Source organism: Anser cygnoides, chromosome 3, assembly GCF_040182565.1.
Source record: "Anser cygnoides isolate HZ-2024a breed goose chromosome 3, Taihu_goose_T2T_genome, whole genome shotgun sequence".
Lineage (NCBI taxonomy): Eukaryota > Metazoa > Chordata > Aves > Anseriformes > Anatidae > Anser > Anser cygnoides.
In genome coordinates this window covers 13157505-13170951 of record NC_089875.1, presented here as the reverse complement: position 1 = coordinate 13170951, position 13447 = coordinate 13157505, and the positions used below count along the sequence as shown (strand labels likewise).

General features: G+C 45.3%; 2 protein-coding genes across 4 annotated transcripts in view; both read left to right on the top strand.

Moving 5' to 3' along the window:
• Positions 1-1361: 1361 nt before the first annotated feature.
• Positions 1362-6179, top strand: CRLS1 (cardiolipin synthase 1). 2 transcript variants are annotated; one of them, XM_066993482.1, is made up of 7 exons: positions 1371-1870; positions 2390-2527; positions 3139-3268; positions 3741-3826; positions 4058-4126; positions 4427-4518; positions 5857-6179. In XM_066993482.1, exons 1-7 carry the CDS (start codon positions 1502-1504, stop codon positions 5942-5944), a joined length of 972 nt encoding a protein of 323 aa, XP_066849583.1. In that variant the 5' UTR covers positions 1371-1501; the 3' UTR covers positions 5945-6179. The 2 variants fall into 2 exon arrangements, with proteins under 2 accessions (XP_066849584.1, XP_066849583.1); XM_066993483.1 differs by lacking the exon at positions 4058-4126 and having other exon boundaries at positions 1362-1870.
• A 1857-nt stretch (positions 6180-8036) lies between these two features.
• The window catches only part of COMMD1 (copper metabolism domain containing 1), a 78064-nt gene continuing 72653 nt past the window's right edge, over positions 8037-13447 (top strand). Inside the window, exon 1 of one of the 2 annotated variants that reach the window (XM_048048362.2) lies at positions 8037-8282. In XM_048048362.2, coding sequence (XP_047904319.1) covers positions 8070-8282 — 213 coding nt within the window. In that variant the 5' untranslated portion in view covers positions 8037-8069. Of the gene's footprint in view, positions 8283-13175; positions 13329-13447 lie in introns of those variants that run through there. The other variant, XM_066993485.1, reaches the window with a different exon arrangement.

The following is a 13447-nucleotide window of genomic DNA, read 5'->3' as shown; positions in this document are numbered from 1 at the left end:
TAAGCTTCATGATTTCACCTCTTCCATTAAGTGACTTTTCTTCAACTTCGTACACTATAACCTAGGGTAGTAGGGCACAAGGGATAAAACACAGAATGGGAATTTCAGAGGCAGGGTTCTGCCTCACCTAGCCCTGCTCTCTGGAGTTCTGGCTGAGCTTGGAAAGGACTCTGAGTTGATCTGGACCCACCACACTCCTCAAGCAGGGCCACCTTGAGTTTCATTGCCATTGCTGCTTGTCCTGTCTGTCACTCAGCACTATTGAGAAGTTTGACTCACTCTTCTTTGTTCCCTCAGTCTGCTGTTGATACACATTAATATTATCGCCCACAACCTTCTCTCTTCCAGGCTCAGCAGTCCCAGCCCCATGTCCCCATGTTATCAAATAAGCTCCAGTCCTTTGATCATTGCAGCTCTGCATGGGACTCACTCCTGTACGTCCCTCTCAGACAGGGGAGACCTGGATCCAAGGCAGGAGGCTTTTTTTCTCTCCCTCTACAGGCACCCAGTTTAACACAGCCCCTGATGCTTTGCTGGCTCAGGGTGAGCTTGGTGTCTGCTTCACTGCCGAGGTGCATCTTTCACTTCTGCAGTGCTTCCACGTGGGCTTGTTCCTTCTGAGGTGCAGGACTTGATATTTCTCTTTACTCAGCTTCATCAGGATTCTGCCAGCCCAACTCTCCAGCCTGCTGGGGTCCCTCTGCCTGGCCCTATAGCCATTTCGTGTCGTCTCCACACTTGTAACGCATTCACAGGGCCGGCTCCACATTATCTTGCTTCACTCCTGTCTTCCATTGAGGGGCACCTCTCCGTTGGTGTGACTGAAGTAATAAGTTATGAAGGTCACAGAGTAAGCAAACGGTATTTCTCCATTGTCTTTCACCCTGGTGGTGAAAAGAGTTTAGTAGCTTACTGTGACAGGTTGCTTTTTTAGGGGTTTTCAGTTCTTTTACCAGTTCCTGACCACTGTGTGTAATCAAAGTGTGTGAGCACAGGGGCTCCAGCCTTAATTTGGGCTGAACCGAGCCCAGCACCGAGTTAAAATCACCATTCTTCGCAGGGAAAGGGGGCAGGGACAAGCACGTTACGGGAGCCGGCAAAGTAAACTCTTCTTCTTCTCCCTCGAGCCAAAGCAAACACGGCTGAGAGCGCTACGAGCCCGCACCGAGCACAAAACCCCGCTTTCGCCCTCGGAGCACCGCCGCCACCCCCCAGCACCCCAAGCCCCGGGCGCTGCAGCGGGGCGCCCCCCTCATGGCCGCCTCCCGCCCGCAGGTAGGGCGCCTCCCCGCCTGCCGTAAAGCGGCGGGGGCTGCCGCAAAGCGCCGCCAAACACCGCCCCGGCCCCGGCCCCAGCCCCGGCCCCCCCCCGTCCCGGTGCGCGGCCGCACGGCGCCGCCCGCCCCCTGTCCCCGGGCCCATGGCGGCGGTGGCGGCGGCGGCGGGAGGCCGCTGGCTCGGGCGGGCAGGGCCGCAGCGCGAGTAGCGGGCGCCTCGCACCATGCTGGCCGCCGCTTGGCTCGGCAGGGGGCTCTGGGGGCTCCTCCGCACCGCGGGGAGGAGGCGACCGGGGGACGGCGGCGGCGGCGGCGGGGCCAGGCCTCTGGGGAGCCGGCCCGGGGCCGGGGGGCGGCGCCATGGCAACGGCGGCGGGTTCTGCCTGGGGGGGGCCCTGGGGCAGCCCCAGCGGCTCCTGCGCCACCGCCAGCGGCCGCCGCCGCCGCCGCCTCTCCCGCCGACGTTCCCCGCCGCCGCCGCCGTATGGAGCCTCGTCGGCAGCGGGGCCGGGCACCGGAGGGCCGGTAGCGGCGGCCCCGCTCCGCAGGAGCCGTGCCGGCAGGGGAGCGGGGCGGGGCGCTGCGCCGAGATGGTGCGTGAGGGGATTGGGGGTGGCGGGGGGGGGTCTTTCTGTCACGGGAATCTTCTGTCGGGGGGGTCTTTTTGTCGGGGGGGGTCTTCTATTGGGGGGGGTCTTTCTGTCAGGGAATCTGTCAGGGGAGGTCTTTCTGTCAGGGGGGTCGTTCTGTCACAGGATCTTCTGTAGGGGGGGTCTTTCTGTCAGGGGATCTTCTGTCAGGGAGAGTATTTCTGTCAGGGGAATCTTCTGTTGGAGGGGTCTTTTTGTCAGGGAAATCCGTCAGGGGAGGTCTTTCTGTCATGGGGGTCTTTCTGTCAGGGGGGTCTTCTGTCAGGGTGTCCTACTTTCAGACCCAAAGCCTTGGTTAATGTTCACTAGTTAGATGCTTTGCGTCCTGCCCAAATGGCAGCTCGCTGCCAACATCTGCAGGGCTTCCCTGCCTCAGCCCCCTGTTTACCTTGGCTGCTGTCGTTACGTGCTTAATTAGACTCTGCCTTCCTGTCCTGAAGTTTCTCTTTTCTTGCGTTGCAGTATGAAAACCCGTGGACGATCCCAAACATACTGTCAATGGCGAGGATGGGTCTGGCGCCGGTCTTAGGCTATTTGATCGTTGAAGAAAATTTCAATGTGGCACTCGGTGTCTTCGTTTTGGCTGGAGTAACGGATTTGGTGTGTTTGCATTCGTTTGGAAATGCTTTGGGGATAGCGTGGGTTGTGGTGACCCCATCGATGTGCATTGGAATTGAGAGTCAGCATAGAATGGGAATGAGCAAACTATAGGAACAGACACCTTTTTATGCTCATCATTTTCTAGAAATGCTGTATATGTCCCTTGTGACGCCGTGGTGAGCTCTCGCACCCAAAGGGGACTTGGTGCTGGTGGAGCACTGAGGGTATCTGGGTTGGTTCCCTGCCCATCCCCACGTGGGCACTGCCCGGCCAGCGCTTGTGCACCTAGAGGTCTGTCGGGTTTGCGGGCGCACCTAGTGCACCCATCAGAGCAAAAACTGACAATTTGAGGTGTGCACTTTAAAACATCTTTTTCATTTTTGTTTCAAATAATGAGAGTTGAGTACGTTTGAAGGCTTCCAGAATCTGGAATGCAATGTGGGGAAAAAAAAAAGTGATACAAGTGTCAGCTAACAGGTGTCATATCTCATCAAAGTTAAACTAGCTGTCCTGTGTCATGTCATTCAGGAAATCTTTCTGTAACAGAAGATATAAAAACTACTATATTCTTAACTCTTTAATACAAAAACATTGAATTTTGTTTTTCCTAGTTGGATGGATTTATTGCACGAAATTGGGCTAATCAGAAATCAGCCTTGGGAAGTGCTCTTGATCCTCTGGCAGATAAAATTCTCATCAGCGTGCTCTACGTAAGCCTAACTTGTGCAAATCTTATCCCAGGTGAGAAAATGTTATTACTTGCCAATGCTGTGTTAGGTATAGAAGTTAATCCTATGTATGATAATATTTCTTCTGTTTTTGGAAGGAAAACTGTGTATTGCTCAAAACTTTTGTTTTGCCAGTTGTACTTTGCTATTTGCTGCTGATAGATACCTGAACAAAAAAAAACCACCTCTGCCCCCCCCCCAAGATCTACAAAACAAAAAGCATTGCTGCTGTTTTCAAGTGTAATTTCTTCAAAGCAGTAGTAGTTAGCAGTTACATCAAAACATTTCTCAGACTGGATTGATTTAAGACTTCACATGAAACCCTTTCAGAAGTCACATTAAAAATCTTCAGTCGTACCTAAAACTTGTTTAGAAGTTGAAGGTGGTTATTTCTTCTTGCTTCATGTGTTGTGCTCTCTTTGTTTTATTTTGTTCTTAGTCGTGGACATGATTTTTCACTAGATCCTGTTGGCTTGTTTTTTCAGTTTCACTTACTTCCATGATCATTCTGAGGGATGTAGCACTTATCGCTGCTGTTTTTTATGTGCGATACAAAACTCTTTCTCCACCGGTAAGTTTGTAGCATTAAACAAAGTTCTATGAACATGTAATCATTTTTTACTGTGATTGAATCTTATTTTAACATACTTTACTTGTATATAACATGAGTAAGCGTTTAACAAGTTGTAACCAATAGATTTTTCCCTCTTGATGGTTGCTCAAAAAATGGGTTGATAGCTTAAGAGGTGTATCAGACTGAACCTGCTAGAATTGCCCTTTTTCCCCTTTTCTCTCCTAACAGAGAACACTCAGCAGGTATTTTAATCCCTGTTATGCTACAGCCCAACTAAAACCAACGTTCATTAGCAAGGTAAGAGTAGTAAGTCATTAGAAAAGATAAATTTCCCCATAGTTGGGGCGAGGCGTAGTCTGGAGGGAGGGGGCTGTTTCCTTCTGCTGCTGAGTGCAGTTTCAAAGTAGTGCCAACTAATTTGGAGGCAACCTCAAACGCGTAAGATGGTTCGTTAAAAGATGTTTTAAAATATTTTTTCTGGTACTTTTTAAGTAGTAGTATATAGACTCTTACTTAAACAAGTAATAAAAGTGTATATTGGTATTCCTTAGAGAGTGCACTTTATTTTGATCACACTTCTAATCTTGCTTTTATCAGATGAATACAGCCGTTCAGCTAATTTTGGTGGCAGCTTCTTTAGCAGCACCTGTTTTCAATTATGTGGACAGCATATACCTGCAGACGTTATGGTAACTTGTCTCTTCATTTTTTTTCCCGATAATTTAATGTACTCCTTAAGAAACTGGTAATAGAGATTAACCTAATTGTGCGGAACAAAAATACTGTGCCCAAATGATGTCATAGACCCCTTATGGCTGAATTTTTTGCACGTTTATTCTTAACTGACACAGCAGCTATATATTTATTGGTACTTACTTTGAGACCAGATAAGATCCAGGAATAACAGCTAAGAAACAAGTCTTGAGAATAGAGACGGTGTACACAGGCAAAGTGTATATTCAGATCAGTATAAAAGAAGGGAGTGAGAAGAAAGGATGCATGTGTTCTTTGTATGTTCATGCCGTTAGTGTCCCTGGAAAAGCAATCTTGATGTCAAAATAGACAGGAGGTATTTTCTTACTTTTGCTTTATGCTCTACCTACTATCTTGAAATCTTGGTTTCTGAAGCCTCTTTGAAAAGCACCTGAAGAAGGCACTGATTCCTCCTGGACTATAGAAAGGAAGGGGAGGAAAGGGGAGAGATCGAATGAAAACAGGCCAATGGGAGTGTACTTCTTTAAATAATGACCTTTCCCGTCACGGTCATTGCAGACCTGAACAATTAATTGTGGCATTATTTATCCTCAGCTCTTAGGCAAGAGTTTGGAACAAAGAGGCTGGACTGCAGATAGCTGCATTACTTCCTAACTTGGTTTAAAGTAGTGGAAGATGCAGTGTTACTTGTCTTTTTTTAAAAAACAAACAGAAAAACAGACACAAAGCTTTTAAGGAACTAGGAACCTTTATCTTAATAGTCAAGTGTGGTTTTCATCCTGTTGGAAAGCCGAACCCGAAATTGCATCTGTGAAAGACGCTTACCTTGCTATTTCTCTGGAATTCTGAGAGAGTTCCCACATAGTGAGTAATGAAGAAATGTGAGGTATAACTTACCAGGATACTGTAGGAATGCTCTAACAATGATGTCAGCGAGCCTGGCAGTGGTAGCGAGGGGCAGGACTGCAACAGTGACTCACGCGTGAATGGTGCCAGCCTTTGACAGAGAGGAGCACTGCTCATTTAGAAATACCTAATATGCCCAGGAAGGGAACAAAAAAGGCTGAATCCAAAACTTGTGCTTTAGCTTTGGTGCTTGTTAAAATATAAGTTCAAGTCATTCCTATTATTTGAATGCTCCCCTTTTGTGCAACCACGGGATGGTTTCTCACATCAGTCACTTATCACGCTGGTAAAAATTCTTTAGGCTGCAAATACCGAAGCAGATCATTGTCTTCCCTTCTTTAAAACAAGTGTTAACATTACTGTCGTACTCGCACTCACCTGACTTACAGGACCTGTTTTTCCCAAAGGTGCATCACAGCGTTCACGACGGTAACATCTGCGTATAGCTATTACCACTACGGCCGGAAAACGGTTCAGGTGATAAATAACAAATGAAGTATTATTGAAAGGACCGTGCCTTGGCAGGATGGTTTGCTGTACTGCAGAAGATGGTTGTAATGCAACTGGGCTTTTGGATAGAAACCTGTTTTTTCTGCTTAAACCATGGCATCACAATGAAGTGAAGTTTGAACATGTACTGTGTATATAAATAGAGAATTTTCAATGTATTTTTAATTTGTTTAAAATTAAGGTTGTTTACAAAATCAAATAAATAATATTCTTAAAGACACAGGTCACTGGTTGCTGCCATGTGCATTTTGAGTAATTTTATACTGGTTTTGAAGTCAGAAGTAGGCACTTTTCCGCAGCTGTTTTGCCATCCTCATGCAATGAACTGAACAGATCTGAGAAGAAAAAGCAATTATAAGAGCAAATTGTACCTCAACCTAAGTCAATAAAGCAGCATTGCTTATTAGGACTTAATGACACATTTCAGCTTGCAGCAGAAGAAAGAATGTCATCGAGGAGCAGAATCTCTAGAAATTTAAGCCGGAGTGAGAGCAAATGTTATTTCATTTTCCATGGTGATATGGGTAGCCCATTGAAGGGTTATTACTTCCCCCTGCCCCTTCCCCTCTGCCCATATTTATTTTATTTTTAAATAGGAGCAAGTGTTCTCACCAGAGAAGTGTTCTGAGTCTGGGAATGGTTGGCTGTGCATTGGAGAGTCTGTAGCCAAATTAGGCATGGAGATACACTCCTCTGACTATACTACTAATTTCTAGTGATCGAAGCAGACTGCATCTCCTTTGTCTCCAGTTTCTTTAAAGCTTGTGTAGGTGCCATTAATTCTAGCTCCACTGGAGAAAGTGAGCGTGTTAACAATTGTCCAAATTAATGGAGAAATTGAAAGAAAATTATAGGTGCACATCCTGTTGATTTTTCCTGTTCCTCCAGCTTCAAGAGGTATACAGCAATCCCACTCAGATACAGGCACCTCATCTGTGTTCTTTGCCAGTTCTATGCTTTCAGAAAGATACAGAATAAAGAACAGACTGTTCGAGGGGGCAGAACAGACTGTATTGATCATAATTTATATTTTATATTTTAGAGGAACATGTGGTATTTCTTGTATGTCATAAAAGTACAACAATGAAAGGCTTAATTAACTGAAATCAGGTGGTATATGATACCACTGTATTAACAGAAGAACACTGCTATAGGCATCTCCTTTGAGAGCACGTAGTCTCTTTTGTGACTGTATATGCCTGTATATATAAAACATTTTAATATTTTTTATATTTGAACTTGTATAGAATGGTGCACAGAGAAAACGCTTGATTTTTATTAGTGCCTCTTTCTGAGCTGTCCCCACGTTTTGTGGTTTACCTTGTGTCTTACAACAAAGGGATACAAAGCACATCCTATGGAAGTTCCCTTAAAATACCTGAATATTTACTAAAAGTGGAATATTTTAATTCAAGTACAGTTCAAAACGCAGAGATTTATTGCACTGCATTGGGTCATTCCTCTTTGGTTGTGGCTTCTGGGGGATAGCTCTTTTTTTAATTCACGGATAACTTTGAAACATCGCATGTAATTGTCAGGGCGTGGAAAAATAGTGGTGAGAATAGTGAATGTTATAATTACATTAGTGAATTTATTATAGTGAAGGGATAACAGTGAAGGATCCACGGTGGTGTGTGTCATTACACTTGTCACTACTTGTGTTGGTATGTCAAAGGTACGATTACCTGGTAGTATGTGCCTAAACATTTGTGTTAAATAAAGTTCTGCTAGAGCTGCTTTTAGAGCTGTTGCTTTTAGAGCTGCTGCTCTTCCAGTCACGGATTTGTTTGGTACTTGATCTTTACCATCAGCCTGCCGGAGCACATAATCCATCTGACACTCGTGAAGAAGAAAATCAGCCTTCCGTTTCTCCTTGCCCAACGCGTGAATGCTACCTCAGGCACGGCTCTGCGCTGCAGGTGGAAGCGTGTCGGCTCTAACCACGAAAACATGAGCTCCTCCTCACGGACAGAGCTTGCTTTCACCCTGTGAGGAAGGTGCAGAGCCCCGGCCAGCAGCGGGGACCACCGCGGGGCCGAGCCCCGGCCGCCAGGCGCCAGCCGAGAGCCCGGAGCGGGGCGGGCCGAGGCGCTGGGGCCGCCCCTCCAAAATGGCCGACCAGCAGCAGCAGCAGCAGCAGCAGGCAGCGGGAGCAGGATCGGAGGGCTGCAAGGCGCTGGGCGCTCTGCTCAGCGGCATCGCGCAGGCCGCCTACCACGGCAACGCGGCCCTGACGGCCGAGCTGCTCCGCGGGCAGCTCTACCCCGAGGCGGCGCCCGAGGAGTTCGCGGCCCTGCGCGCCAAGATGGGCGGCCTCCTGCAGGTACCGCCCGCGGGTTTGGGGGCTCGGGGGGTCCCGGGGCTCGGCACGGAGCTGTTCGGGGTGCTCCTGTGAGGAGGAGCGGGAGTGGGGTGTTAATCTGGGTGTTGGACGCCCGCATCCCAGTATGTAGCAGCGAACTTCTTGTATTGCGGGGGGCTTTCTTTCTGAAACGTTCCTTGGCATCTAAGTAAAGCTGCAACATCTGCTTTGTCCTCTGTCAGTACGTACTGTTATTACTGGATGCCGCTTGTGTTATGAAGATTATTCATCTCTCCTTAAAACCATTATATGTGAAGTTACAGCCCTCTAAGAAATACTTGGAATTACCTTAGATCATTTTGTATGGCAGGAAAACGTCCAAAAAACTAGAAGATACTGGCTTTACTTCTCCCTGTATTTTTATTTCTTACAAGGTCAAAAGTGTGTATTCATTTCAAAAGACTGTAAAACGTCTTTGTTTCTCCATCCCTAACTCTGTACCAGGAGGTGGTATCGTAGCACTGACACCCGTGTTAGCACAGCAGGTGCTGCTCTAATTCCTGACCACACAGCAGCAGTCACCAACTCCAGCTTAGTCTTTCATAATTACACCGTGCTCACAGCATGGTTAGCAGCAGCATCCCCCAGTTTGTCCATCAGGTATGTGTATGTGAAACATACCACTTTGATTTGTAATTTCTTTATTGTCGTTCATGCCTGAAGACAACTGCCTTGATAGCCACAGCAGTCAGATCTGCCTGGTGTCCTGCAAGATGCAGTATGCTAATTGAGAAATATATTATTGCCAAAATCCACCCCAAACCATTCTATGATTCAAAAAGTGGTTGTTTTTGCCCCCTTTTGGCCATACCCACTGCCGCTTCCTTCTGACAACTGCAGTGCTTTCTGGACCACTCGGTGAGCGGACAGTTGGCTGTCAGGTTGCTGAATAACTCAAAGGGAGGAAGAGAAACAGAACGACTGAAGCTCCTGAGGCTAAATTGTCTCATGAAAAGATCAGCTGAGTGTCAGAAGTGAATGAAGGAGGCAGCTTGGACTGCGTAGCCAGGAGTAGCGAGTGAAGGGGAGCAGGGAGCGAGGTGAGTTCTTTCATCAGTTCACTGAAGAAAAACAAAATCAGTGTCAGTTTGTACAGTGGGCAGCAAACTGGAGTGCCTCAGACCCACTGTCTGTTCTCTGTTCCCTCTTAGGGGGTGATGGTGACTGGCATTACCAATGTCCCACAAGTGTCATGGCCTGAATCCTTGGCTCAAAGCCAGGATGTTTCGAGTTCTACTCGACAGCCACAGGACCAGTGGGAGACAAAACAAAAAGCCATAAAAACCGAACTTTCTGCTCTATGGTATTCTCTAAAAAAAAATAGATGAATGCTTTCTATTTTTTTTCCGTACTATGTATTTTGGCTGATATGTCAAACTTTTTCTCTAGATTTTCTAGATTAGAATTTCTGATTCACTCTTCTGTTTTATTTTTGAAATTGGTTTCCTCTAAATTTGTGTAAGCTAGATTTTACTGTATTATTCACCGTGCTCTGTTCTGATGGCCATTTTTCAGATGGTTATGTCCCTTTCTTATTTTTGACCCACCTTTTTTTTTGTAGATTGTTTGGTGGTAGAGTGTTTTTTTTTTGAGGTGCTTTTGACTACCTCTGACAGATGACCAGCAAATACAAGTAGCATTTTTCTACTAATTTCAATGCAGTTCTGTAGTGTAGTAACTTCAGATAAATGCTAACTTCATAGGAATGTTCTCCAAACTCTGTGCATGCACTGTTTTTTCTCTTTACAGGAATATTTAGCTCTTTAGCCATGACTGAAGCTTGACAGCTGCTCAGCCAAAATGATGTATTTGAGGCCAGAAGAAAAGACAGTGCCACATCCAGAGGACATAGCTAGAGAAACTTAGGCAAACATAGCTGATAGATTTGGAATTTGATGAGGATGCTAGCGCTTATTTTCTGCTTTTATGTAGAGTCCATAGTTTCTTTAATGATCAAATTCAGGTGATACCCTGAAAATGCTGAAATGAATATTGCTGTCTGAGTCTGAAGGTCTGATTCCTGCAGGACTTAAGACTTTCTGGTTGTGTCTGTGTGTGCTTTTGTTTTCCCTCTCAAAGACAAGTCTTATTCAAACATAGTTGAGATGTTCTTTACATAATGGTAATTCAGGCCCCAGAAAACATGATTAAAATTGTGTGATGTTTATTCATTGTTGTAACACCAGCATGCAGGTTAGGAGGATGGCAATCTGCTGGGGAAAGGATTTCATGTTCCCCAGGTGCTGCTTTAAGAACCCAAACTGATAACACCTGTGGTCTTTGAGGTGACACTTTCCAATTCAAGGTAGCATCTCGTTGTTATCAGGTGTGTGTCTCCTTGCCTTCATGCCCAGAAGTATGCTCATCGTATGGGTGAAATTCCTGGGAAACAGTCAAACTTTATACAGATCGGTGCACTTTGAAGTTGAAGTTTTAAGCTAAGCAATAAGCAATACTTTGTTCAGGCACAACTTCAGGATGAGTAGGCATGGATTTTGGTTATTTCTAGTGGGGCACTTAAAGGAAGTAACGTGTAAGTCCTGTGGATACTTCAGGATGATGAATCACAGAGATCCTGAAAAAGTCCCTTGGCTTTTAGGTTGTTTAGAGGGCCGTGTCTCTCCCACTTCAGTCAGTGTGGGGAGGTAGAAGTTATGCTTTGGAAGTAGGGAGGCTTAAGCTTTTGTCTACCCGTTGGCCTAGGTATTATTTGTGATGCTTCCGTTTCAGTTCTCAGAGCTAGCTTACAAATCTCTGCCTGTGGCATCGATTGTCTCATTTGAAGCCATCACACAGAATAAATACAGCGTGAGCCGTTCCCTGTTGTTTGAACAATGTGGCATGGAGAGACTTGAAGGTAAAGTTGCCTTGGCCCTTCAAGTTGCTGAACTAAATCTTCAACAACTGAGAACCAGAAAACACATCCTTGCATACGTCAGGGAGTTGCCTGGAATACTTTTAGTATCTCTATGATTATAAGTGTATGTGTTGTGTAGACTTGAAAAGTGTTCCTTTATATGTAACATCTTACTCTTTGGACACACATCTTGGATGCTAGTGTCTCCCCAGCACCTGGAGGAGCAACCTCTCCCTGAGGATGTGTTGTCCCTTCCTTGTCAATGGCTGAGTAAATCTATTCCAGTCCTTATATTTAATTCATTGTGAAAAATGTGCATGATTAAAGTGTTAACACCAATGCTTGTGTTTTTTCTGTGTTTTTTTCTTCTTTCTCTGGGTAAGGCAAGGGCAACAAACAGCAGAACAGGAGCAGAGAGTCAGAGAACTTGCTCGTGCAGCCAATTCCCTTGTGTAGCAGTGATCTGTACCTGAAGTTTAGAAGAAGACATAACTTTTTGTGTCTCCATTAATGATAATACTTAATCACACCAAATATATTGTGCTGGGCAGTAGCCATGCTGTTTGTTTTCAGATAACTCATTTGAGAGCCCAGGTTCTTTACATGGTCGATATGGAGAAGATGTCTTTTATTGTCTTCTGTTGTCTCTGTAGGAATTGTAAACGCCTAACCTGGATGGGATGAACAGTACCTCGCTCCCCTCTCTCTTTTTTTTTTTTGACGCATACGCATGCTGTCAGTTCATTGTGAGAAGCAGAGAGATTCATTGGCCTTGTGACTATTTAATTGCTGTAGTACTTTACGTCCTCTAAGTAGTAATCATAAATCAGTACTCTGAATGAGTCCATGCATAAATCAGCCACTTATTTCTGTTAGAGCTTATATAAATAAGGTGAAGGACTTTGCTGTACCCTCCCGCATTCCGTGTGTACGAAGCATGGTAACTTCTCAAGCATGTGGAAAGCACGGCACCTGTGAAATGTGTGGAAATGAATAGAGTCCCCAAAAGTGTATCCCGTTTACTGGAGCAATAAGACTTATTTTTTCCTGGTCTTTGTATAGTCTTGTATTTTATTTTATTTATAAAAGCTGTCTTGATAATCCACTTCTTCTAGCTGTTTCTTTTCCTCCCCATAGATCTGCGTATGTTTTACTGCAGAATGTGCATGAATAATCTGGCCTCTTTCTAAAGTCCCAACTTTATTCCATAGCGAAACAGCGTTTCCTTATTGCATTTGTCTCTAATGACATTTACTTTTTTTTACGTTTCATTTCTTGTGTGGAATTTCCTAGAAGGTAGAACAAAACTCCAGGAAGGCTGGCCGGGGAGAACTGTATCATCTCAATGTTTTGTCAATTACATTTAACTTTCTGCTCGCATATTTCCCAGCCCCAATCCCAGACATTTACAAAGCCTTAAGAAAGGGGGGGAGATCCGCTCCTGCAAATTCTCACCCTGAGCGTTTTCGGTTCTCAAAGACATCTTCATCCTGATCAAAATACTAAATTTGTCTCCTCCTCATGTAAATTTAATTTGCTGAGTTACTTCCTGTGGTTTCAGGAAAAAAAAAAAAGGCTTGTTACATCTAGAGTAATTCCACTCTTTTCCTTTTGGTGGCGGCAGGCTCTTGAATTTACCGAATGTGCTGGAAGTGTCCCGCTCACTCTTCTGCTTCAGAACAAACTGTACGTTGGCTAAATGACAACGAAAATTCATCACGAGGAGTATAAATATTGTATTTGATTTATTTTTTGCGAATAGTGAGGGTGTTACCATCTGTAATGAATACAGCAGTATGTCCCTGGTAAAATATTAATCAGGATGTACATAAGTACTGTGGGAGAACTGAGCATTTGATATCCAGCACGGGAAATGCACCCAAAACATCGCACAGGAAAGCATTTCTTAGCCCTCTTCCTCCTCTCGTTTCCACTAGAAATCACACTGATATTCCTACCAGCTTTTCTAGCGACTGTGGTATTTCATTTCCCTGCTGTTTAAGCCAAGAAGCTGGCGGTAGCGTTGTAGTTTGGCTCTGCTTGCCTTCACAGTTTATTGAAACCCCATCCTGAAGCTGTTTCTACGTTGCGAAGTGCCCCGTTGCTGCTGGTGGTTATTAGTCATTGCGCCTTTGGAGGATGTTTTTCGGGTAAGAAACCATTCGATCAAAATCTGATCTAAAGGCTTGCGGGGGAAAACCTCAGTGCCACCGGCAGATAAAATTGCTCAGAGCACAAAGCTCTGGGGAGGAACAGCAGCGACCTGCGG

Coding starts and splice junctions, on each gene's coding strand:
- CRLS1 (XM_066993482.1), top strand. CDS start 1,502: ATGCTGGCCGCCGCTTGGCTCGGCAGGGGGCTCTGGGGGCTCCTCCGC. Junction 3,269..3,740: donor TTGTGCAAATCTTATCCCAG/GTGAGAAAATGT, acceptor TTGTTTTTTCAG/TTTCACTTACTTCCATGATC. Junction 4,127..4,426: donor AACCAACGTTCATTAGCAAG/GTAAGAGTAGTA, acceptor TGCTTTTATCAG/ATGAATACAGCCGTTCAGCT.